The sequence below is a fragment of the Hyperoodon ampullatus genome (assembly GCF_949752795.1).
Source record: "Hyperoodon ampullatus genome assembly, chromosome: 11".
Classification (NCBI taxonomy): Eukaryota; Metazoa; Chordata; class Mammalia; order Artiodactyla; family Ziphiidae; genus Hyperoodon; species Hyperoodon ampullatus.
The window spans coordinates 54,381,005-54,404,651 of record NC_136924.1 but is presented as its reverse complement, the minus strand read 5'-3'; the positions used below and the strand labels follow the sequence as shown (position 1 = coordinate 54,404,651).

General features: G+C 44.4%; 2 protein-coding genes across 2 annotated transcripts; one reads left to right on the top strand and one right to left on the bottom strand.

Moving 5' to 3' along the window:
* Nucleotides 1-5,454: 5,454 nt before the first annotated feature.
* Nucleotides 5,455-6,391, top strand: OR10AD1 (olfactory receptor family 10 subfamily AD member 1; the record flags this gene model as incomplete). Its single annotated transcript, XM_079714887.1, is given in 4 exon segments — nt 5,455-6,004; nt 6,007-6,219; nt 6,222-6,316; nt 6,320-6,391. Coding segments are annotated over 4 exon segments (837 nt in total). The 5' UTR covers nt 5,455-5,547.
* A 15,109-nt stretch (nt 6,392-21,500) lies between these two features.
* On the bottom strand, nt 21,501-22,088 carry CCDC184 (coiled-coil domain containing 184; the record flags this gene model as incomplete). The annotated part of the gene is made up of 1 exon (XM_079714375.1): nt 21,501-22,088. One exon carries the CDS (start codon nt 22,086-22,088, stop codon nt 21,501-21,503), a length of 588 nt encoding a protein of 195 aa, XP_079570501.1.
* Between the last annotated feature and the right edge of the window lie 1,559 nt (nt 22,089-23,647).

Genomic DNA, 23,647 nt, shown 5'->3' with positions numbered 1-23,647 from the left:
GTTAATATGGTGTATCACATTGACTCACGTATATTGAAGAATCCTTGCATCCCTGGGCTAAATCCCACTTGATCATAGTGTATAATCCTTTTAATGTGTTGTTGGATTCTGTTTGCTAGTATTTTGTTGAGGATTTTTGTGTCTATGTTCATCAGTGATACTGGTCTGTAAATTTCTTTTTTTGGTGATATCTTTGTCTGGTTTTGGTATTAGGGTGATGGTGGCCTCGTAGAACGAGTTTGGGAGTATTCCTCCCTCTGCTATATTTTGGAAGAGTTTGGGAAGGATAGGTGTTATCTCGTCTCTAAACAGTTTGATAGAATTTGTCTGTGAAGCCATCTGGTCCTGGACTATAATTTCTTAGAATATTTTGAATTGCAGTTTCTATTTCATTACTTGTGATTGGTCTGTTTATATTTTCTAATTCTTCCTGTTCAGTCTTGGAAAGTTGTACCTTTCCAAGAATTTGTCCATTTCTTCCAGGTTGTCCATGTTCTTGGCATATAGTTGCTTGTAGTAGTCTCTTATGAACCTGTGTATTTCTGTGGCGTCAGTTGTGATTTCTCCTTTTCCATTTCTAATTTTATTGATTTGAGTCCTCTCCCTTTTTTTCTTGATGAGTCTGGCTACAGGTTTATCAGTTTTGTTCATCTTCTCAAAGAACAAACTTTTTTTTTTCTTTCTTTTTTTCACTGTGCTGGGTCTTCGTTGTGGCACGTGGGCTCTTCATTGTGGTGTGTAGGCTTGGGCTCTTTGTTGCAGTGTGTAGGCTTCACTAGTTGTGGCACACAGGCTCTCTAGTTGTGGCTTATGGGCTCCAGAGTTTACAGGCTCAGTAGTTGTGGCATGCAGGCTTATTTGCCCCACAACATGTGGGATCTTATTTCCCCGACCAGGGATCGAACCCATGTCCCCTGCACTGGAAGGCAGATTCTTAACCACTGGACCATGAGGGAAGCCCCATCAAAGAACCAACTTTTAGTTTTCTTGATCTTTGCTATTATTTTCTTCGTATCTATTTCATTTATTTCTATTCTGATCTTTATGATTTCTTTCCTTCTACTAACTTTGGGTTTTCTTTGCTCTTCTTTCTCTGGTTGCTTTAAGTGTAAGGTTAGATTGTTTATTTGAGATTTTTCATGTTTCTTGAGGTGAGATTGAATTGCTATAAACTTCTCTCTTAGAACTGCTTTTGCTGCATCCCGTCGGTTTTGGATCGTCATATTTTCATTGTCATTTGTATCTATGTATTCTTTTATTTCCTCTTTGATTTCTTCAGTGATATTTCAGTTATTTAGCAGTGTACTGTTTATCCTCCACATGTTTGTGTTTTTTACAGTTTTTTTCCTGTAATTGATTTCTAATCTCGTAGCGTTGTGGTGGGAAAAGTTGCTTGATACAATTTCAGTTTTCTTAAATTTAACAAGGCTTGATTTGTGACCCAAGATCTATCCTGGAGAATGTTCCATGTGCGCTTGAGAAGAATGTGTATTCTGCTGCTTTCAGATAGAATGCTCTATAAATATCAGTTAAGTCCATTTGGTCTAGTGTGTCATTTAAGGCCTGCGTTTCTTTAATGATTTTCTGACTGGATGATCTATCCATTGATGTAAGTGGGGTGTTAAAGTCCTCCCCTATTATTGAGTTACTGTTGATTTCTCCTTTTGTGGCTGTTAGCATTTGCCTTATATATTGAGGTGCTCCTATGTTGGGTGCATAGATATTTACAATTGTTTTATCTTCTTCTTGGATTGTTTCCTTGATTGTTATGTAGTGTCCTTCTTTGTCTCTTGTAACAGTCTTTATTTTAAAGTCTATTTTGCGTGATATGAGAATTGCCACTCCAGCTTTCATTTGATTTCTGTTTGTATGCAATATCTTTTTCCATCCTCCCACTTTCAGTCTGTATGTGTCCCTAGATCTGAAGTGGGTCTCTTTTAGACAGCATATATATAGGTGTTGTTTTTGTATCCATTCATCCAATCTATTTCTTTTGGTTGGAGAATTTAGAACGTTTACATATAAGGTAATTATTATTATGTATGTTCTTATTGCCATATTGTTAATTGTTTTGGATTTGGTTTTGTAGGTCTTTTTTCTTCCTGTCCTCTTTTGTTCTCTTCTCTTGTGATTTGGTAACTAACTTTAGTGTTGTGTTTGGATTCCTTTTTCTTTTGTGTGTGTGTATCTATTGTAGATTTTTGGTTTGTGGTTACCATGAGATTTTGATATAGCAGTCTATATATATACAAGATTGTTTTTTCCTGGTCACTTAATTTCAAATGTGTTTCCAATATCTTGCATTTGTACTCTCCTCTTCTCATGGTTGTTTGCTTTGATATCATATTTGTGTGTGGATGATTTCATACCTTTACTGTATGTTTGCCTTTACAGGTGAGCTTGCCTATTCATAATTTTCTTGTTTCCAGTCGTGGCCTTTCATTTCCACCTACAGAGTTCCTTTAGCATTTTGTGTAAAGCTGATTTGGTGGTGCTGAATTCTCTTAGCTTTTGCTTGTCTGTAAAGCTTTTGATCTCTCCATAAAATCTGAATGAGCCTTGCTGGGTAGTGTATTCTTTGTTGTACGTTTTCCATTTCATCACTTTAGATATATTGTACCAGTGCCTTCTGGCCTGCAGAGTTTTTGCTGAAAAATCAGCTGATAACCTTATGGGGATTCCCTTGTATGTTATTTGTTGCTTTTCTCTTGTTGTTTTTAATATTTTCTCTTTGTCTTTAATTTTGTCACTTTGATTAATATGTGTCTCCATGTATTCCTCCTTGGGTTTATCTTGTATGGGACTGTGCACTTTCTGGACTTGGGTGACTATTTCCTTTCCCATGTTAGGGAATTTTTCAGCTATTATCTCTTCAAATATTTTCTCAGGTTCTTTCTCTCTCTCTTATCCTTCTGGGACTCCTATAATGCTAATGGTGGTGTGTTTAATGTTCTCCCAGAAGTTTCTTAAACTGTCATCATTTCTGTTTATTCTCTTTTCTTTATTCTGTCCTGTGGCAGTGACTTCCACCATTCTGTCTTCCAGCTGTTCTTCTGCCTCATTTTTTCCGCTATTGATTCCCTCTAGTGTATTTTTCATTTAAGTTACTGTATTGTTCAACTCCCTTTGCTCTTTATATATTCTATCTCTTTGTTAAACATTTCTTGTATCCTCTCGGTCTGTGCCTCCATTGTCTTTCCAAGATCCTGGATCATCTTTACTATTATTACTCTGAATTCTTTTTCAGGTAGATTGCCTATCTCCATTTCACTTAGTTGTTCTTCTGGGGTTTTATCTTGTTTCTTCGTCTGGAACATATTCCTCTTCTATCTCATTTTCTCTAGCTTTCTGTGATTGCAATTTCCACTCTATAGGCTGCAGGATTATAGTTCCTCTTGCTTCTGGTGTCTGCCCCCTGGTGGTTGAGGCTGGTCTAAGAGTCTTATGTAGGCTTCCTGGTGGGAGGGACTGGTGTGTGCCCACTGGTTGGTGGAGCTGGGTCTTGTCCCTCTGGTGGGCAGGGCCGTGTCAAAGGTGTGTGTAGAGGTGGATTTGGGCTCAGGAAGATTTAGACAGGCTGCCTGCTGATGGGTGGAGCTATGTTCCTGCCCTGTTGGCTGTTTGGCCTGAGGCGTCCCAGCAGTGGAGCCTACAGGCTGTTGGGTGGGGTCAGGTCTTGGTGTCAAAATGGTAGCCTCCAGGAGAGCTCACAACATTGAGTACTCCCCGGTATCTTTGCCACCAGTGTCCTTGTCCCACAGTGAGCCACAGCCACCCCCTGCCTCCCCAGAAGTCCCTCCAAGACCAGTAGGTAGGTCTGGCCCACACTCCTATGAAGTCAGTGCTTTTTCCCCTGGGTCCCGGTGCACACAAGACCTTGTGAGTGCCCTCCAAGAGTGGAGTTTCTGTCTCCTTCAGTCCTGTGGAGTTTCTGTGATCAAGGCCCACTGGCTTTCAAACCAAATGCTCTGGGGGCTCCTCCTCCCAATGCAAGATCACCAGGCTGGGGAGCCTGATGCAGGGCTCAGAACAGTCAGTCCTGTGGGAGCACCTCTGAGATAGAATTATTTTCCAATTTGTGGGTTGCCCACCCAGTGGGTATGGGATTTGAGTTTTTTGCAAATGTGCCCCTCCTACCTTCTCATTGTGGCTGCTTCTTTATCTTTGGATGTAGAATATCTTCTTTGGTAGGTTCCAGTCTTTTTTGTTGATGGTTGTTCAGCAGTTAGTTGTGATTTTGGTGTTTTTGTGGGAGGTGGTGAGCTCAAGTACTTCTATGCTGCCATGTCTTACTTTTCCTGCTATCATAAGTGAACCTTTTGTCTGTGAACCCTTAATTGATTACTCCCCCAAAGTGGGTTTGGCCCTCACGGAGCCTCCAAGGAGGCTGTGAGCAGCTCGGGTCCATGTGTATCCAGGGTCTTTGCTGCTTTTCTTGTTGAAGGTATACTTCTCTCCCTCACTTAGGTTCCTATGGAAGGTTCTATCAGGTTTTGTATTAGTCTTAAAACCTTTTAAAATATAAACAAAGAAAAACAACTACTGAAAAGACATGAACTAAAACACAGGTGTGGTTTCTCTCTGGTTGTGTCCTTTTATTTATTTATTTTTGCTTTTGCTTTTTGGTACTTTTCAGATGTTCTATAATAAGCAAGCATTACATTTATAGTCAGGAAAACAAAGAAAATTTATAATTAGAAATACCCATAATTTTTTCTGGTTTTTATACTCTCTGGTTTCAGTTCTAATCATTGGAGGTGACACAGAAAAAGTAAATTCTCTCTCCCAAATGAAAAACCACTTGACTTTTAAAGGGACCTCTCAGATTCGCCCTAAGTCTTTCCTTTAAAGTTTCCTTTAAAAGTTTGTCACGTGGGCTTCCCTGGTGGCGCAGTGGTTGAGAGTCCGCCTGCCGATGCAGGGGACACGGGTTCATGCTCCGGTCCAGGAGGATCCCACATGCCACGGAGCGGCTGGGCCCGTGAGCCATGGCCGCTGAGCCTGCGCGTCCAGAGCCTGTGCTCTGCAACAGGAGAGGCCACAACAGTGAGAGGCCCGCGTACCGCAAAAAGTTTGTCACGTGGTTCCTAGATCATTCACAATATTTTTGTCTCTGAACATAATCCCATTGGTATATAATCATTTGAAATAGATATCACAGAACTGGATACAGTATTTCAGGTCCAACTTGATTCATACGAAGTACAACAGAATCTCTCTTGGTTCATAATATGTTTCCATTATTCCTGCCTACAGTAGAACTGGTATTTTCAGTGCCCATGACACTGCCGACTCACATGGAGTTTACTGAAATTCCCATCTCTTTCACCCTTTTGCCCTTAATCTATTTTTATACAAGTGGATAAAACCCGTACACAGCTATCCTGTCTGTGCTTTTGCTGTCCTCCCTCTTCAAGCAGGCCTCAGATTGTGGATATAGGGAATAGGAGCACAGTGATAGAGTTTATCCTCGTGGGCTTTGAGCAGAGCTCCCCTTCCACACGGGCATTGCTCTTTGTCCTCTTCCTAGCCCTCGACAGCCTTGCCATGCCCATGAATGGCCTCATCATCTTCATCACCTGGACAGATCCCAGGCTCAATAGCCCCACGCTGTTCCTTGGCCACCTATCCTTCCTGAATATCTACTTCGTTCCTACCACCATTCCACCTGGTGGAATGCTGATGCTGATCCACCTGGTGGTCAAGAACTATGTGGTCTCCTTTGCCTCGTGCTTGACCCACATGTATCTGGTTTTTGGTGTGGGTGTGGTTGAGTGCATCCTCTTGGTTTTCATGGTCTATGCCTGTTATGTTGCTATCTGCCACCCATTTAGCTATGCCCAGATCATGAACCAGCAGGTCTGTGTGAGGCTGGTGAGTACTGCCTGGTTCTTTGGGCTGATCAATGGCATCTTTCTTGAGTATATGTCATTCCAGAATCCCTTCTGCAGAGACAACCACATAGAAAACTTCTTCTGCGAGGCCCCCATAGTGATTGCTCTCTCTATGGAGACCCCCAATTTAGTCTGAGAGTCATCTTTGCTGATGCCGTTGTGGTGCTGCTCAGCCCCATGGTGCTCATTGTCATCTCTTATGCCCACATCCTGGCCTCCATCCTGGGCAAAGCCTCCTCCTCTGGTCTGGGGAAGACCTTCTCTACTTGTGCCTCCCATCTGACTGTGGTCATCTTTTTCTACACCTCAGCCATGTTCTCTTACATGAACCACGCAGCAAACATGGTCCTGACAAAGACAAGCCTTTCTCTCTCCTCTACACCATCATCACCCCCATGTGCAACCCCATCATCTACAGTTTTTGAAATAAAGAAATGAAAGGGGCTGTGGTGAGGGCACTTGGGAGGAGCAGCTTTTACCAGGCAGAGTCTGTCTAGTGGGAAGACTCCTGGAGGGGAAGATCCCTTCTCCAACCCTGACCGTTGGGTAACTCTCCAGTGCTGAAAGGCTCCAGGAAAGAGCATTCATAGCTTCCTTTGCAATAGCATCAGACCTGGAAGATCCTATTGATGTCTAATGCTCATCTGTCTGATGTAACTTTAAGCACTGTTTTCTCTTGGACCTTCCTCAGGAGAATTTGAGACTTTCCTGAGTGATTTTCTTCTAAGTTATCACAACAGGATCTATAAGCACACTTAAGTCCATTTCATTTTCTTTCTATACATGCTCTTCCTAGCCTGAGTTCTGCATATACATTTAGGAGTAAACTTTTTTCTCTTTCAACTTATAATTTTAATCTGTTTTTCTTTCTCACACTCCACTCTCACTTCCTGAATCTGCCCTCATCCACCCTGCTCCTGTATGAGAAACAGTAGAGGAAGAAGTAAGAAAAATGGAATTAGGGAGCAGTGTTGACATTAAGAAAAGTCAGAGAAAAGAAAAAGAAAAACTAAGGATCAGCAGACTGAGCTTCATCTTGTTTGCCTCCACTAGGCCACGAGGGAGAATTTGTGGTGGCATTAAATAATCAACACTGCATTCAATGTGTGTTTATGCTTGTGTGTGTTGGGGAAGGGCAAGGGGGAGAGGCCAGGTGTCAAACCCCTTCTTCCTAAGTCCTCTAGTTTCCTTAAATACATAACTATTTGATATTTCCCTTCAGATTCAAGTAATAAGTACTTCTACCAAGCTTCTCAGACTACCAGTTTCCTTCCCTGTTACCCATACTCCTAGTTAACTCCCCTCTTCCTACTGCCTGTTTTTCTCAACCATCTTTCATTTCATTCCAATTCAGTCCTATTGCACTTTACCTCCTCATCGTAAATGGGTCCACTTAATTCCCTGTACTTTAAGGAACACCTCTCCACACTACCTCCACCACTGCAGAAGGCTTTCTATTTGCAACCCTTCCTCTCTGGCTTAGCTTCTCTTCTTAACAAAAGCCAGTGTCCCTTGAGAGGGCATTATCTTCTCAGCTGTTCTCTTTTTTTGAAAATTCCATCTTTCTCATGCTCCTTTCATAATAGATAGGAAAGGAAAGGGCATAGGCCTGTGCTTTGTTTTCTGGTGCTACTTCCATAAGATGAACACACCTCACTTGGGATGCCCTCAAATAGATGTACTACCCTTTCCACATCCTGCACATCACATACTAACCTCCCTGCAGTGAATTGAAGCAGTAGCTTCACTCCACAAAGCTCTACTCTTTTCAGTCCAAATTGGTGAATCTCTAGATAATAGAGGACATGTGAGAAGCACTTCTCAGACAGCAAGGAGTAAGAAATGAGTCAACACTGTAATCAAGAAGAAACAATAAGCACAGAACCTAAACATTTACATTATCAAAGAAAGACTACACCAAGGCAAAGTTAAGCAGGCAAGAAAGACTTTATTTAAGGCTACTGCAAGAGGTAGGAGACTGAATTCAACTCTGCTGAAACAAGTGGCCGGAGAGTTTTTAAGAGCTGCAGTAGGGAGATCTTAGGCCACCTGTGGGTGGTAATTGCTCTTACCCAAAGGAAAAGTAAGTCTACATGCTGTAGTTTACAATTTGGAGCAAGACACCCAGTAAAGTTGGGCTCCTACCCTCCCACAGAGACTAGGAAACGGGTGCTATCTTCCTTGAGGATTACACTTCAAAGGGATGGCTCTTGAGAAAGACATTCCCTGGGTCTTAAAACTGGCAAGGGGCTTTTAGGGAGATTTCTATACATTTCAAAGGGGCAGAGAAAGAATTTGTAATTGCAAGTTTCTAAAGTAAATGCGCTGAGAAAAAAGAGATCAGGAGACAACAGTCAAGAAGAAACTTGCCCTAAGTGTAGTCAAGGGAAAGGGAAATGTTAAGGCTTTTCTGGTCACCATGGAGAACAAAGAAGTGCTTATTCTTGCCTCAGGATCTCAGCTCCTTCTCCAAGTTTGAAAATTCCTGTCTCAAGGAGCCTTTAAGAGTAAAAAGAAAAAGTGAAGGAAAGAAAAAAAGAAGAAAGGAAAAAAGCAAAAAGAGAGGAAAGGGTGCTTTTTACAAAGTTTTCTGAGAAATAATATAACATTTTCCCAGCACGCTGTTTACGCTGATGCTATGAACAAAACACAGTTCCAGATTTTAAGCTCTAACAGGGCAGATAAAAACAAATAATGGTAATACAATGGGCAAACTTATAACAAGCCTATACAAAGTACACTGGGATGACAGATAATAAGAGTACAATGTACAAAGTACATTGGGATGACAGATAATAACAGCGTTCACAACTATTAAGCACTTAGGTTCTAACAACATTACATCTAAACCTCACAAAACCCTTGAAGTAATACTACTGCCTCCATTTTGAGAAGCAAAACTGAGGCTCAAGGAGGTTAATTTGCTCAAAATCACAGCGCATTTCAATGGCATAGCTGCAATACTAACTGGGCACCACTTCCTGAGCCTGCACTCCTTAAGAGGTAATAGAATAACTATCCTGAAGAATGGACAGGCTTTATACTGAGGTGATATTAGATCTAAGCCTTAAAGAATAAGTAGTGAATTAAAAGGTAGAAAATGCGGCAGGGTGCAGCGTTGGCAGGGACTAGTAATTCCAGGCAAGAGGAACTGCGTGATTCGTCATAAAAATGTGGCGTTCAACGTGGATGGAGAAGGGCAAGTATGGCCATGAATGCTGAAAAACCAGGCTGAGTGACCTATAACTGTCTTCTCAAGGCCACGCACTTTCCGGTTCAAGGTCCAGCTCCCAGGAGCCACGGGCGCCAGACGGGAACCGACGCATGGTGGGGCTGTAGCGCTAGAGATACACCGCCCTGGTCCTGTATCCCTTGCAGCCTCTGCCTTGGTCCCTGAGGGCACAAGAAGAGCCCACAGGGACAGCGAAAACTCCTGTAAATGCAGAAGCCATCCTGAAATGCGCGTCATTTCCCGATGCAAAGTCACTGGTCACAAGATCGCGCGACCAGGCTCTAGGGTTACCACAGCCCGGCCGAAGGGCCGAAAATGTGGGAAGAAAACCCAGGAATTCTACCGGGAGTTCCGACTCAGCCCGACCCCAGCTGTGGTCCTGCCCTGCGCTCCTGCCCTGCGCTCCTCCCATCTAAATCCGGCGCCATGTTAACCAGCCCGGTTTGGCGCCCACCACTAAACTACCCAAGAGGCCTCGGGGCCCTGACCTGATTGCAGCTGGCAGAGGAGGTGGGCGTGGTCCGCGCCAAGAACCTGCGGCCAATCAGCCTTCCCCAGCCTCTCGGATCGCCTCTATGGCAACCAATGAGCGCCTTGTCCTTGGCTACCCCTCCCGGGCAGGAGAGCCCTAACCAGACCAGTCTGGGAGACACCAGCTATTCTGGGAGACTCTGCAGACATCCGCCCCAGCTGGTGATGCGGGCCTCAGGCTTGGGATGTCCTCCCAGCCGAGTGCAGTTGAAATGCCTCGCCCCTTTGGCGGACGGTGGGGTGGGATGGGATGGGATGGGGGCGGAGCAGGGCTGGAGGCAGGACTGAGCGAAGATCTTTGCCCGTCACGTGCAGTCACCCTAGCTCCGAGCCTTGTCCGCGGATCTGTATCCTAGTTCTTTCCAGGTGATAGCCCCCCTTTCAGCGAATTGCATAATGTTGGGCTCCTCTTCCCTCTTTAGACAACGGCAGTGTCCTTTGAGCTTCCTTGCCTCCCTTTCCAGTTACCGACTCCAGGAAGCCTTCCTTGATCCCTCGCCCCTTCTGGGTTCACTGGACTTTCTTTAACCCTTCATCACCTGTGCGTTTTCCTAACACTGTACTGTTACTTTTCTGTCTTCCCCACTAGTCTGTGGTTCGAGTCCTTAGCACATTGCCTGACTATAGGTGGTGCTATAGCGCTGTTTCCTCAATGAAATCTTAAGCAGAGTCCTGTTGTATTAACCAAATAAAAGCAAAGCTGTTCTGATAGGAGTGGAGAGGGAGTGTCCAGACTCCTGGACCTCCAAGGAAGCCCCTGAGGCACCATAATTAGTGACTTCAGCTGAAGTAATCAGTTTAATATATATGGCTTACCCAGGACATGAAAATTAAACATATCTAGAGCCTCTAGGAACACCCTTAAAAATCTCATTTTGGGGTTTCAAATCTGATTACACGTGTTTATTTTTATTTTCCAGTCTAACGACCTAGATGGCTGTTTCTTTCTTCTGTTTAATTCCTTATCTTCTTCACCCAGCTCTGGGCTTTGAGGCTAACCTGTATGGACCACATCAACAGATTCCCTTACTTCCCTGGCTTTCTATTGGGTTCAGCCAGTGAGTAGCATAGGCAGAATATCAGAGGGAAGTAGGAGTGTGAGGTTGGGTATTTAATCCTCTGTTTCCCTGTGAGGGTTGTGGACTCACTTGAGTCCCCTTGCTAAGATCTCACTCCTGCCATGTGACCCCCTCTACGTAGCTCTCTGTTTCTAAGTTTGAACCACCATCTCCCATTACCTCTTCAGGCTCAGCCCCTCTAATACTAGATTCTGGGAACTGCCCACTGCCCTTGTGATTTCCCTACACCATGCCTACACCTTTTCAAATAAATCTTTATTAAACTTCCTCAAATTATTGTGATTTGAATGTGCCATCTGTTTCCTGGGTATGCCCTTATACAAGACCATTCTCTTTTACTGAGGTAATGGAAACAGTTATCTCACATGCAAACATTTGAAGGCTACATGATGTATTAGAAAGAGCATGTGCTTTGAAGTTGGAGAAACCTGAGTCTCCTGTCATTCATTCATTTGGCAGATACTGCACAGTCCTATCAGTTGCGGTAGAGATTTTAGAGAGTATCTGCTATGCACACAGCCCATTCCCTAAGAACCCTCTTCTCCTCCCATAAGGGTGAACCTGGCAATCAAGTTAGTAAGTGCCATGGGACACCACCCTCCACCATCAACACAATCAGTGCAGCAAAGCTAGATGGATTAAGTCCTCTTCCACAGGAGTTTGGAATTGGTATGCAGTGGGTATAATCAGTTCAGGGCTGGAACAGGCAGACACCCAACCTGTGGAGCAATTGTCTTCTGCCATGTACCTGAAGGAACAAAGAAAGTTAGCAGGGAGAATAGGTTGAAGTCAGAGGAGAGGGAAGCAGAGATAAAACACCATGTCTCTAAAGAAGGAGCCCAAGATAATGACTGCCCTGGTTTTAGTCAGCCTTGGAGGCCCACCTGCATTCTTGCTCTTCGGTTTTATGAGATAACCTTGCATCCTTATAATAAGCTCCTTTTTTGTTCCCCCTCAAATCTAATACAGATGGGTTTCTGTTTCTTGCAACCAAAAAAGTCTTAGCTGAGGCAGTATCTACCACAATGTGGTTAAAAGGACTAAATGAGATAAAGTATTTCAAACATCTAAATCAGTGCCTCCAAAAATGTTACTTTCTCCCTTCCAACTGTAAATGGCACCCATGTGTTCTGAGCATCAGACTTCTCTGTTCTTTGTACTTCTTATTTGGAGTGACAAGCCCATTTTGCTGTCAGTATTTTTGCAAGATTTTCTTCATTCCTGCTTTTCCTCTTCCAGTTGCCATTCTGTTCATGGTCCAAGTGCTGATATATTTGTGTTTGTGTTTTGCTATGTTTTGTTTTGAAGTTTTTGTTCCTCAATGGATGGAATTAATTATAATCCTCAGTTCACGAGACACCATCATTGGTCCCTGCAAGGAAAGGCTCTCTTATTTTATGTCTTTATTTATTGCTTTATTCTATCTTTATACCCTGTATCTTCACTCCCTCCACCCTCCAAAATAGGCAGTTTTCTAGTGTGTATATATCTGTTTAAATGTGTCTTCAGAAAATAGTTATCATTTTGTAGGCATTTATTTTTAAATGTACTCCAAAGCTACTGTTACATGTGTCATTCCGTGTCTTACTTTTTTCACTGAGCACTGTTTTTCATCTCCATACACATTGCCAGATGCTAATATTTAATTTGTTGCTTCACTTTGTTGCCTGCTATTCCACTGTGTGCACTCTTCACTCACGATGTTGCATCTATCCACTCCTCCACTGATGAACACCCACATTGCCCCCAACTCCATACCACTACAGGTAACCCTGCAAAGAACATCCTCCTATTAGTCCCCTGCTGGACTTGTAAAGAATTTGTTTTATATTTCTTAGGGGAGGAATTGCTGGGCTATAGGGTATGAATCTATTTAATATAACCAAGTTTTGCCAGTTTGCTTTCCAGAAGTGGTGAAACTAGTCTTGCAGCAACACAAGTTTCTACATTTCCACATTCCTGACAACATTAGTAATTGTCTAGATTTCTAATTTTTGCTGTTTTTATAGATATAAACTGATCTCATCGTTGGTTTAATTTGCATTTGATTAACAATGGTTTTGATCAAATTTCCATATCCATATTAGTTTTTTCTCTTCTGTACATTGCCCATTGATATTATTTGTACCCTTTTTTTCTATTGGGTTGCTGTCCTTTTCCTGCTCATTTGCAGGAGTTCCACGTATATTTTAGGATTATATTACATCCTTGTCAGTTTTAGACAAATATTTTCTTCATTCTGCCATCTGCCTATTAACTTTGTCCATGGTGCTGTTTATAGAACATAAATCTTTAATTGTTTTGTAATCGAATTCCTCAGTTTTTGCCATATGGTTTATGCTTTTGAAAGTGTTGAAATATGTGGACTACTCTCTTAGTTATGCCTACTCTCAGCCTGGCGTCTCTAAATCTGAGTTCACTCGAGAGGTCCCTGTAGTCATTGCATGTACTCCTCTTCATTGGACTCCAAAGTATTTGCACTGACTGAGTTTCATTCTTAACAGAATCACATCTTCCTTGAGCCTTTTCCTCCATAGAATCTCAGGCTATGAAAATCATATCTTTTATCTATTTGAAGTCAATTTTCCCATAATCCTGGACACACATCTCACTTTCTCTCCTTGGCTGTCAGGGAGAACCAAATCACCATAGTTACTGTCTTTCAAGATTTTCTTCACTCCCATTCCACTAGTCAATTTCATCTTCGTTGGTCAAAATTAGATCCAGAGTTGCAATCTCTTCTCTGCCAACCTCTTCCTTATGAAGGATGAGACTACACTAAATCAACATTCTCCTCACTTCTGGAACTTGGCTTTGTGCCATTTCATGACTTGTCCTGGGATCTGTAATAGAGTTTATCTGTTTTGGCAGACTCTAGCACATTTTTACGATGCTATTACTTATTTTCCTCTCCTTTATCCTCACCTAAATAATTCCTTTCTTGTTTCCACTCTCAAGGTTATAAAATCCCATAAAAGACTCTATCTTCGTGATGTAAAGTACTACCCTGACTTTCCTTCTATCATTTTCTTTTGTTTTTATTCCTCCTCCTTACTTCCTTGTGTCTCTTTTCTTGTTTCCTTCTTTCCCTCCCTGCCCTTTTTCTTCCTCCTTTCCTTTCTGAATTTTACAAATACTGAGGGCCAGGGCAGGCTTTCTGTAGATCAGAGCAAAGAAGCTGCTTCTATCCCAGAAGCAAATTCCCCACAAACAGGTGGTGTGTGTCACATGACTGGCAATTCCTTTCCAGTTGCACATCAGAACCCAGTTCTGTTTCTTTGGAACAACGTACTCCACCTTTTTTCACTGCCATGTTCCAGGCATGAGTCCCATCCTACCAAGTTTCTTTATATATGTGACATTTTATTTTCCTCATTGTGTAAAAACTCAAGTTCTATTTTATATTACCTGTAGTTTGTGCACTGGTGTAGAGGCCATAACTACTTTTTTTCTCCCCAACCCTTTTCTACTTACTTTTTCTAGAGAATTATGGGATGCCGCTTCAGCTACTGCTTTTCTTCTGGTGTCATATCTGATATCCTCTGTGGTATAAAATTTTGTGAGCATTCTTTTTAACTGTTGTCCTCTCCATTTTATCTTGTCATCCCACCCTCCCACTGACTCCCAACACACCACACACACACACACACACACCATTCCCATTTTCAAATTGAAGTTCTCTTAATTCAGTTAACATTGCTCACAGAAAACATTCCCTTCAATCTTTTGAGAAGCACTGTGTTCCAGTTCAAGAACATATCATCCCCTCATCATTAGACTGAGAGCAACATAAGGACAGGGACCATGACTTCTTGGAGTCTTCCCCAGAGCCTACCACCTTCCATGAGACATGGTAAGCAGTTGGTAAATACTTCCTGGTAGATTGAGTCAGTCATGGTTCTCTTCTTGGATATCTTTTTCCATCATCCTTATAAGAATTATTCACCTACTCTAAAAGGAATTTTCAATTTCCCTTTTTATTCCCAAAGCAGAATCCAAGCCGCCATAAGCTTCCCTTAGTATATTGTAATTACTTATAACAGAGTAAGATGCAGAACCATTTAATGAGAAAAAAACAAAACAAACCAAAAACTCCCTGATTTTTATTTCAGACGAACAGGATTCTAGTCCTAATGCTGTCATTGACTATGCAAGCTTGCACATGTCATTCCATCTGTTACTTTATTTATAAGCAATGACATAATGTTTATTCACTGTTAACCCTCTTAAAAGGAGACCATACATTTTTTTAAGTACTTGAGGTAGAAATAAGGTAAATTTCCCTGACCCAGGGGTCTAAACTATTAGATAAACTATTTGATAAGAAAAAGAATTTGCTTGAATTTGCTTTCTTCAATATTCTGAAGAAATATTAGTCCTGGTCATTGTCTGAACATCTTTCTTGACCTCTCACTGGCAAGATCAAAAAAAGTCCCCATTTTTAAACTTTCAGCATAGGTGGTGTGGTCTGGAAGAAATTCCCAGAGATAATAGTCACCCTCTCTTTCAAGAAATGCTGCTTCACTAACACTCAAAATGGCCCAGAGAATATAAATGCATGAAAAATACAGGCATCAGCAACTCTGAGTCAAAAGTGATTCAGAAGTGTCAGACTCAGTATGAAGAAATTATAATAATACTATAATGACTTTCAGTTATGTTTGTGTGCATTGTAGTGATATAAAAAAGTTCATTTTCTAAATAAGTCTAAATAAGCTCTTTAAATAAGAATGAAATTTTAAAAAATGTGATAAGAAAGCATGGTGATAGTTGAATTGGCAGTATTTTTTCTTTCTTAATGGTGCCTAAAATAATGATGTGCCACACAACTGATAGTGCCTTAAAGTCAATAAAATAAGATAAATAGTTCAGAGACTATAAAAATGAGAAAGCAGTTCCAGCTCAAGATATTCATAACCTGGAAGGGGGAATAACAAGCATAAAGAATAGTAGAGGGCTTCCCTGGTGGCGCAGTGGTTGAGAGTCCGCCTGCCGATGCAGGGGACATGGGTTCATGCCCCGGTCCGGGAAGATCCCACATGCTGCGGAGCGGCTGGGCCCGTGAGCCATGGCCGCTGAGCCTGCGCGTCCGGAGCCTGTGCTCCGCAACGGGAGAGGCCACAGCAGTGAGAGGCCCGCGTACAGAAAAAAAAAAAAAAAAAAGATAAAAAAAAAGAATAGTAGAAATGAGGGGAAATATACTAATTGTCCCCCAAAGAGTTACAAACAAAAAGATTTAGATATTTAAGGGAGGAAGAGATCACATTAGGAAAGGTTCCATGGAGGAAGTAGCCTTTAAGAAGGGCCTCGAAAAACTGATAAGATTCCAACTGGCAGAGATGGAACAGAGTAAGAATAATAGAGAGCAAGAAATCAGCTGCAGGAAAATGGGCATTTCTAGAGAATGGTGAATAGCATATTTTGATTCAAGGGTTTGTTAACCTTTTCTGGCTTTAAGAATTTTATGAAAACCAATTCCTAGAAATAAAAGCACAAATTTCATAATCAAAAGGTTTTTTGCATACTGTTTCTGGGGATTTCCCATTTACGGATATCATAAGAGACAGGAGGGAAAAGCAGCCTTGCAGGATGCCGCATGAGAAGCTGGTGCAGGTGACCAAAGCTGCAGAAGTCCCTTTTCTGAAGGAGAAATTTGGATCTGACTGTATTTGGGAAGAATGGCTAAGAGAAATTGTAGCAAGGGCCAGGGGGACACATCCAGTCCACTCATCCAGAGATTCAAAGAGCTGAGATACACTTGGGAATCATTTCTAGCTGACTGGATGATATAGGCTTCCAACTGATGGTATGATGGCTAAAAAAATGTACTTGGGAAATGAAATGTATGGGTTTAAAAGTATGCCAGGGCCTGGCGGGAGCTTGGCTACTGCCACTGTATTTTATGCTTAATTCAAGAAGTAATGGGACATGATGCAGATTTCTGAGGAGAATGAATGTTCAGAGCTGTGGTTTAGGAAAATCAATCTTCAGGATTATAGGTGTTTGAGAGGCCAGGCGAGACCATTTAGGAGTTCATTGCAGTTACTTTTTATATCCTTCAAATACATTCTATTTATTCGGTTCCCCTTCTGTCCTCGCCACCCACTATTTGGCAGAGCCAGGCCTTTAGTAAGCATTTGGTGGTGCTTGCTGAATTGAAAACCACAAATTTACTTTGAGGGTCCCCTTGCAATGTCCCTATTACTCACCAGGTGGCACCATTACAGCATTACTTACAGAGCAGACATCCTTCTATATGCACAGTGCTTCCAAGCAGAAAGGCTGTGTTTCTTTGAGGGAATTCCCCTTCTGGGGACAATCTAGAGGTGTGGGGTTGGGGAGGGGGTGGAGGGAATGGTAGCTGGGATTAAAGATTCAAGAATATTCTTTTTGTATTGTACATCAACTATCCCTCAACTTTTAAAAATATTCCTTTTGTACTTCTATATATCATTTCTTATTGTAGCTGAGAATCTTGGCTGAATTTCTATTCCTAGGCATATAAATGGAGAAAGATGCTTAGGAAAACCTGCCTTTTCAAAGATGCAAGCAGTTTTCTGTCTTGCAAGGAGTATTAGACTCAAATATATCTGGGGAAGAACTGTCCCTTAGTTCTGGGAATACTTCTAGGTGAGCCATTTCATTATACATATCAAGCAAAGACCATACTCTGGTGATACTGAAGCCACATAAAACTGCATATTTATGTTGTAGGCCAGTTTGCATCTCTTAGAGAAATAACTATTTCTCTAGAACAGATTTTATTTGTCCACGCTGAAGTTGTAGCTTATTTCTATGAAGTTGTATGTTTTCATTTTGAGATTTAGAGCTAACCCTGAGAGATTTCCCAGTGAGAGATAGGAGTGCCAGAAACAGAAAGAGTTGTGATGACTTACATGCAGCATTGCTCTGGGCTCAGACATAAAGCGCAGCACAAAGCTATGGGGGGAGGGGGTGGGAACCATCACCTCACTGCCACACATCAGCAGTGCTCTGACAAACTCCCAAGTACTGGAAGACTTGGAAATAATGGTAGACAAGATCCTTAGTGCATTCTAATGGGTATCAGTATAATTTGAATTTGTTGAATAAGTGGTAAGTAATCAGGTTTATGCAAAGATTTCAATTCAGTGTAGGAAATACTCTGGAGGCCCCAGGAGGCAAAGGTTTATCAGTTCAGGCAGGGTAATTTCTTCTTTGTTATTTTTTGAATTTAAAAGTCTCATTATCTTTTAGCTCAGTGATTCTTACCTTTTTACTTAATTCTTACCTTTTAGAATTAAGTTAAAACAATAGATCTTCTCTCTAGAGAATATACATACACGATTTTGCATTCAATTTCCAGGGGCTATGGCCCCCTGAAATTCATAGTGACCCCATCCATGAGTCCCAGGTTAGAAATCTCACCTGAAACTCACTCATCAGAAGCATTACAAAGGAGAAATGCCAGAGGAGAGTGGGGAATCTGGAGAAAGGAGGAGGTGGGAGAGAAAACTGTGCTGTATCCCTCTGAAATGCTGATGCAGGTCACTAAAGAAAGCTGAAAAATTGCTTTATCTGGGGAGATTTTTATCTATCTGGACTTGTAAGGAAGAGCTAGAGAACTTCTAGGAGCCCTGGGCTAAAGGACTGATGACCATTTAGGATGGTAGGCATAGGAAGAGGAACTGAATTGGCATCAAGGGTTAAAAGCCTCAACCAGACATTTCTACAGGTGCTATAGAGCTAAGCTGCCTTGAGATTCATGTCACTCTGCAGAATCTGAGCTACAGGGAACAGGAAAGAGGCACAAGAATGGATCTGTGTCAGGGAATATCTGGGGACATCAGCTTCTTCCTCTCAAGAAGCAAGTCCAGAAGACCATCTTCTCTGTGCCATTATTAAATTATCACCCACTAGACTCTGAGAAGGCTCACTAACCAAAACCTGATCTGCAATTACTTGTTCCAACTGAGAAGATGAAAAGTGAGTAAAACTAACATTTCTTCCTGTTCAGGACTCTTAGACTCTTGATTGGGGAAGTAAGGGATTTCCTTCTCTGAAGATGAAATAATAGAGCAATTAGCGGAGTGGTTCCCATCTAGGGTTCTTTAAGTCAGAAGATCTGGATTAAGTCCTGGTTCTGCCAAGTACTAGCTGTATGACCTTGACCAAGTCTTGGAGTCTGTTTTTGGAACTGTTAAGTGAAAATAATAATAGTGCCTGCTTCATAGGGTTGTTGGGAGATAAAATTGGGCACAGTGTCTGGCACACAGTAAGTGCTCAATAAATGATAGCTATCATTGTTGTTATTGGTGCAGAATGCTGGAACTGTAACAGGAAACTATCTTCCAGCCCTCAGGGACACTTCCCCACTAATATACTTTAGCTGCCCTCTCTAGGGCCCTGGCACATATTCCCCAACCACTGCACAACTCAAGGCTTCCTCTGGTCATCCTATATGTACAGAGCTGACTTTAAGTCCTTTTTCACCCATAACTACATGACATTTATGAAGAAAGTCCATGTCAGCTTGGGAATCTCATCATCCCCTTGACTATCTTGAATAAGAGTTTTAGATAGGGAAGACTTATATTAAACAAGAGCTTCTAGAACCTTCCCTAAGTAATTGTATTTTCCCAGAGGAGCCAGTCACCACCACCACCGCCTATCCCAAGAGAACTATAAGAAAAAACTAACATTTGCACAAGGCTTCCCAGGGATCTTAGATATTTTTCTCCTCAACAATCTTTGTCCCCATTTTACACAGGCAGAAACTAAGCCTCAAGCAAGGAAGCAAGTCTCAAGCACTCATTTACTGTTGGAACTGAGATTCAATGCCAGTGCCCTTTCCATCTCTCTGCAACAACCACACAGCAAGAACACACACACATACATAACACACACACACATACATAACACACATACATACATACGCAGATATGCAAGTGCAAGTGCACACACAGAACCCCAGCTCATTCTTCTCCCAAATTTTGTTTGGAGCAGCTTGGAAAATCTCCAGTGCCCAAGGGAGCAGACCAGAGCTGATGTCAATCTAGTGGAACACCTTACCGGCATTCTCCACAAGACGCCTGAGGCAGTTTTTGTGGTTTCCTTTGTGATATGTCACTCTACTGCCAGAGATTCCGGGCAATCCCTCCTGAACAATACCCCTTCCCTAAGCCTCCCATGGAACAAGTGTCATGCCTGCCATTCCAGGACTCAGATTTGGAAATCATCTCCCAGGAGCCAGGTGCTTCACTGAAAAGAAGTCTCCTGCACATCTGGAGTTCTAGCTACTAAAAACCCTTGTTAGTTTGGGAGTCTCAACACGTACCCTCTCCAGCTTGAGGTGAAGGTCCAGGTTGGAAATGACAGCAGGTAGAGTTGGCAACGCATGTCCCAATCAGGGCAAGGACGGTCAACTCCTTGGAACCAGAGGCAAGAAGAGAGGAGGAAAGGCATGGTCCCTGTAGTTCCTGCTAAGCCTGTGTCCATGCAGTGGGTCCAGAAGCCCCACCCTGACATCGCCCTAGTACCAGTCAGCAAGGAGGGGAGATGACGCCTCTTTATTAAGGTTAACACCAAGGAAAGCACTGAGAAGGGATACACGGAGGAGGAGGAAGGGCACACAAAGTCACCACTTGAGGAGGTGGGAAGGAAGCACGTCAGTGAGGAACCTCAGGGCAGCCATATGCTCCATGCCCCGGTTGTGGGGGTGAAAGAGGAGAGGAGAGGGGAAAGCGCCGTGAGAGCCTGGGCCTCACAGAAGGGTCTGAAGCCCCTGGAACCTAACACCAGAGCCACAAGCCCTGCCCCTCAGGGCTCACACACTACTACACAGGTCGACACACATAACGCACACAAGACATTATGGAAGCAGCACCAAAAGGCAGCGGGCAGGGAAGTGTTGACGGGAAAAGAAAACTGAAGTTAAGCAGGTATAGCCAGGAAAGAGACAGTTTTTGGCTGCGGCCCCCAAGAGACCCTCAATGTCCCCTAAATCTGGGCTGTTGCTGAGCATCCCCAAGTCTCTGCCTGTGAACTGGGCTCTTTGTTCTCTAAGCCTCAGTGAGTGGATAAAACAATCCCAGATGAAGTCAGTGACAAGGCAGGATCCACTCTGCATGCAAAATCCTAGAGGTTGAGCTATTATGTCTTCATGCACATTGATAGCCAGCTCCTCCCAGCCCAGAGGCCCTTGGAACCCCATTCACCCAGACTCCTAGGGCTGCAGTTCCCTCCTCAAGCTTCTTTTACCAATCAGCAGCCGCAGAGATCTGTGAGGGGGAGAGGCTTCTGCAGAACGCTGAATAGCTTGGATTTCATCAGAAGGGTAAATTTTCTGTTGCCAGAACAGAATACCCCCAACTCCTTAATTTCTAGGTAAATCGGTAGAGATTATTTGCCAGAGTCCTAGATAAGTCCTTTTTCAGAATAGAAAAAGCAGAATTTTATTTACACAATTCAGGGGTTCTCCTGTTGGCTGGAGAGGGGGAAAGGGCAGGGTAGGGGGTTGGATGGGAGTCCAGAGATGGGCGCTTCCTCTCCCGCAACCTCACCTTTCCGCAGTTTGCTACGTCTCGCTTGGTCAGGCAGAAAGAATTCTTGATGCTCCCAGAGTCCTTCACCCTATAAATGCTTCCTCGAGGGAGTCTCTTCCGCCTGACCCGCAAGAGTAGCGGTCAGAGTGAAGCCTGCTGCACCGCGCGGTTCAGTCCTCTCGCGTCATGCGCTCGGAAACCCAAAGCCAGCCCGGGAAAGTAGCGCCCCCTCGGAGTCCCCTCACAGAGAGGCCTCTCCCTCCAGCTGCAGCAGGGTAATGTCGGGCAGGTCGAGGGGCTCCACAAGTGGCCCGTCCCCCCCAAGGAGGCCAGCACAGGGGCTCTCGGGGCGCTCACAGTGACTAGTGGGTGTGGCGGAGCTGGGCATCTCCTTCTCTTCTGAATCGTCGTCCTCCTCGTCCTCAGGATCGCGACCCAGCAAACCGCTGTCCCCGATCCCAAGCGAAGGGGTCTCCGGCTCTTGAGGGGCGCCCGGGAAGCTCCCCTTGCCACCGACCACGCCCAGGCCACCCTGGCGGGGCGCGGTGGTCATAATCCGGCACATGGAGACGATGGCTCGCTGGTTGGCGCACACGTCGTCCGAGAGCACCTGGATGTGCGAGGCCTGCTCGTCCAGGGCCCCCCGCATGGCCCTCACGTCCTCAAACAGGGCCTGCAGCTGGGCCTTCAGGTGCTCCATCAGCTCCTTCATGCCGCCGTTGTACTCCCCGGAGATCACGTCCCCCACGGCCGGCACTGTGGACACCTCCAGAGGTGCCGGCATGTCGCCGCCGTCCTTGGTCATGATCTCTAGCAGACCGTCCTCCATTGAATGGCAGAAGCGGGCGGTGGCGGCTCCGGGTCCGGTCCAGCCCGGCCTCGAGGTGGGGGGAAGGTACGGGGAGGGGGAGAGGTGCCCGGAGGGGCTGGGAAGAGGATGCTCCCGAGAGGGGCAGGGAGCCGACGTGAGGAGGTGAGTCTCAGGCGGAGGGTGCGGGCGGGATCGGGGAGGCCGGGAAGAGCCTGCGGGACGAGGATCGCGCTACAGTCCCAGGGCCGGCGTCTCTCCGGCTCGCCACTGGGCGAAAGCGCCCTGCCCTACCTAGCCTCCTGAATTGCACCCGTGTCAGCTCCGCCCTCTGGGCGCTAAGAGCGGCAAGTGCCTGCGGGTTCCCTGGGTCACGGAAGCGCTCGCACAGGGGCTCAGGTCGAGGCAGAGGCCAGCAGAGGGTCGAGCTCGGGACTCCCCTCGGCCATTAACGGGCAGCGCCCGCGAGTGTGGTTGGAAGTGACACGGGCGGGTCTCCCAGCCGAGCCGCGGATGCTCCTCTGTTTCCAAGGCGACGCACGGCACTTAAATGACGTGTGTCTCCATGGCAACCAGGAAGTAGAGAGGGAAAGGGAGGATGGTTGCGAAGCTGCAGTGGGGCTCTGGAGTCTGAGCTAGCGGGCGGAGCGGGAGGGGAGGGGACGCTGCAGTGGCCTCAGCTGAGGCTGAAAGAGCGTGTGGCTGCAGTGTTTAATAGAGAAGCATGAGAGAGCAGTTTGCTGCATAAATCCCTAGGTCGGGGAGACATCGTCCCTCCCCTAGCCTGGGTGGTAGACACTGAGCGCGACAGCCTTGGAAGGATTTTCACCCGCCCGAAATCCTTTCTCTGAGGAGGACGTTAGAGCCGCGTCCTGCTTCTCTGTCCTCCAGCAGGAAAGCAGAGCGGGTAGCGAGGCCGACCCTATTACCCAGACTAGAGCTGGGGCGCGACGGCGCCCTGGAGCCGGCCCCGCCCGGCCTTAGAGGTGCAGAGGCGCGGGAGGGCACTACGGAGGTTTCCGCCACTCCCTTCTGCTTCTGCAGTAAATCAGCCCTCGCTGTAGATAAGATAGTACAGGAGCCGAGAAAAGATGGGATTCCTTCCCATATGAGACCGAACCGCTTCTACTCAGGGCACTGGGGGTTCTTCCAGCACGGTGAGGCAAAGCGCTTCAGTTTTGACAAAGAAAGCTCCGTAAGAACAGAGATATTTGTCTCCTCCGTGTCCTCCAGCATGGAATCCCCAGCACCCAAAATAGAACCTGGCGCGTAGTAAGTAAATGCTCAGTACGTTTGTTGAATGAGTAATTTAATAAGAACCACTGCGTCCCATTCCCTCATCCATTACTCTCCAGCTCACAGGCAGTGGATTTTAGGAGACCTGAATTCAGTTTTGTTTCTTCCATTTATTAGTTCAGAGACCCTGAATAAATCATTTTCCTGATCTGTTAGGGGATTGGACTGGGTAATATTGGGTAATATTATTTCTAACTCTGAATAACACTGCATCAGCTCACAGTTGAAAGGGCGAACTGTCGACAATGTGTGGAAGGGATGGGGAGGAAGGATTATGTAAGGGT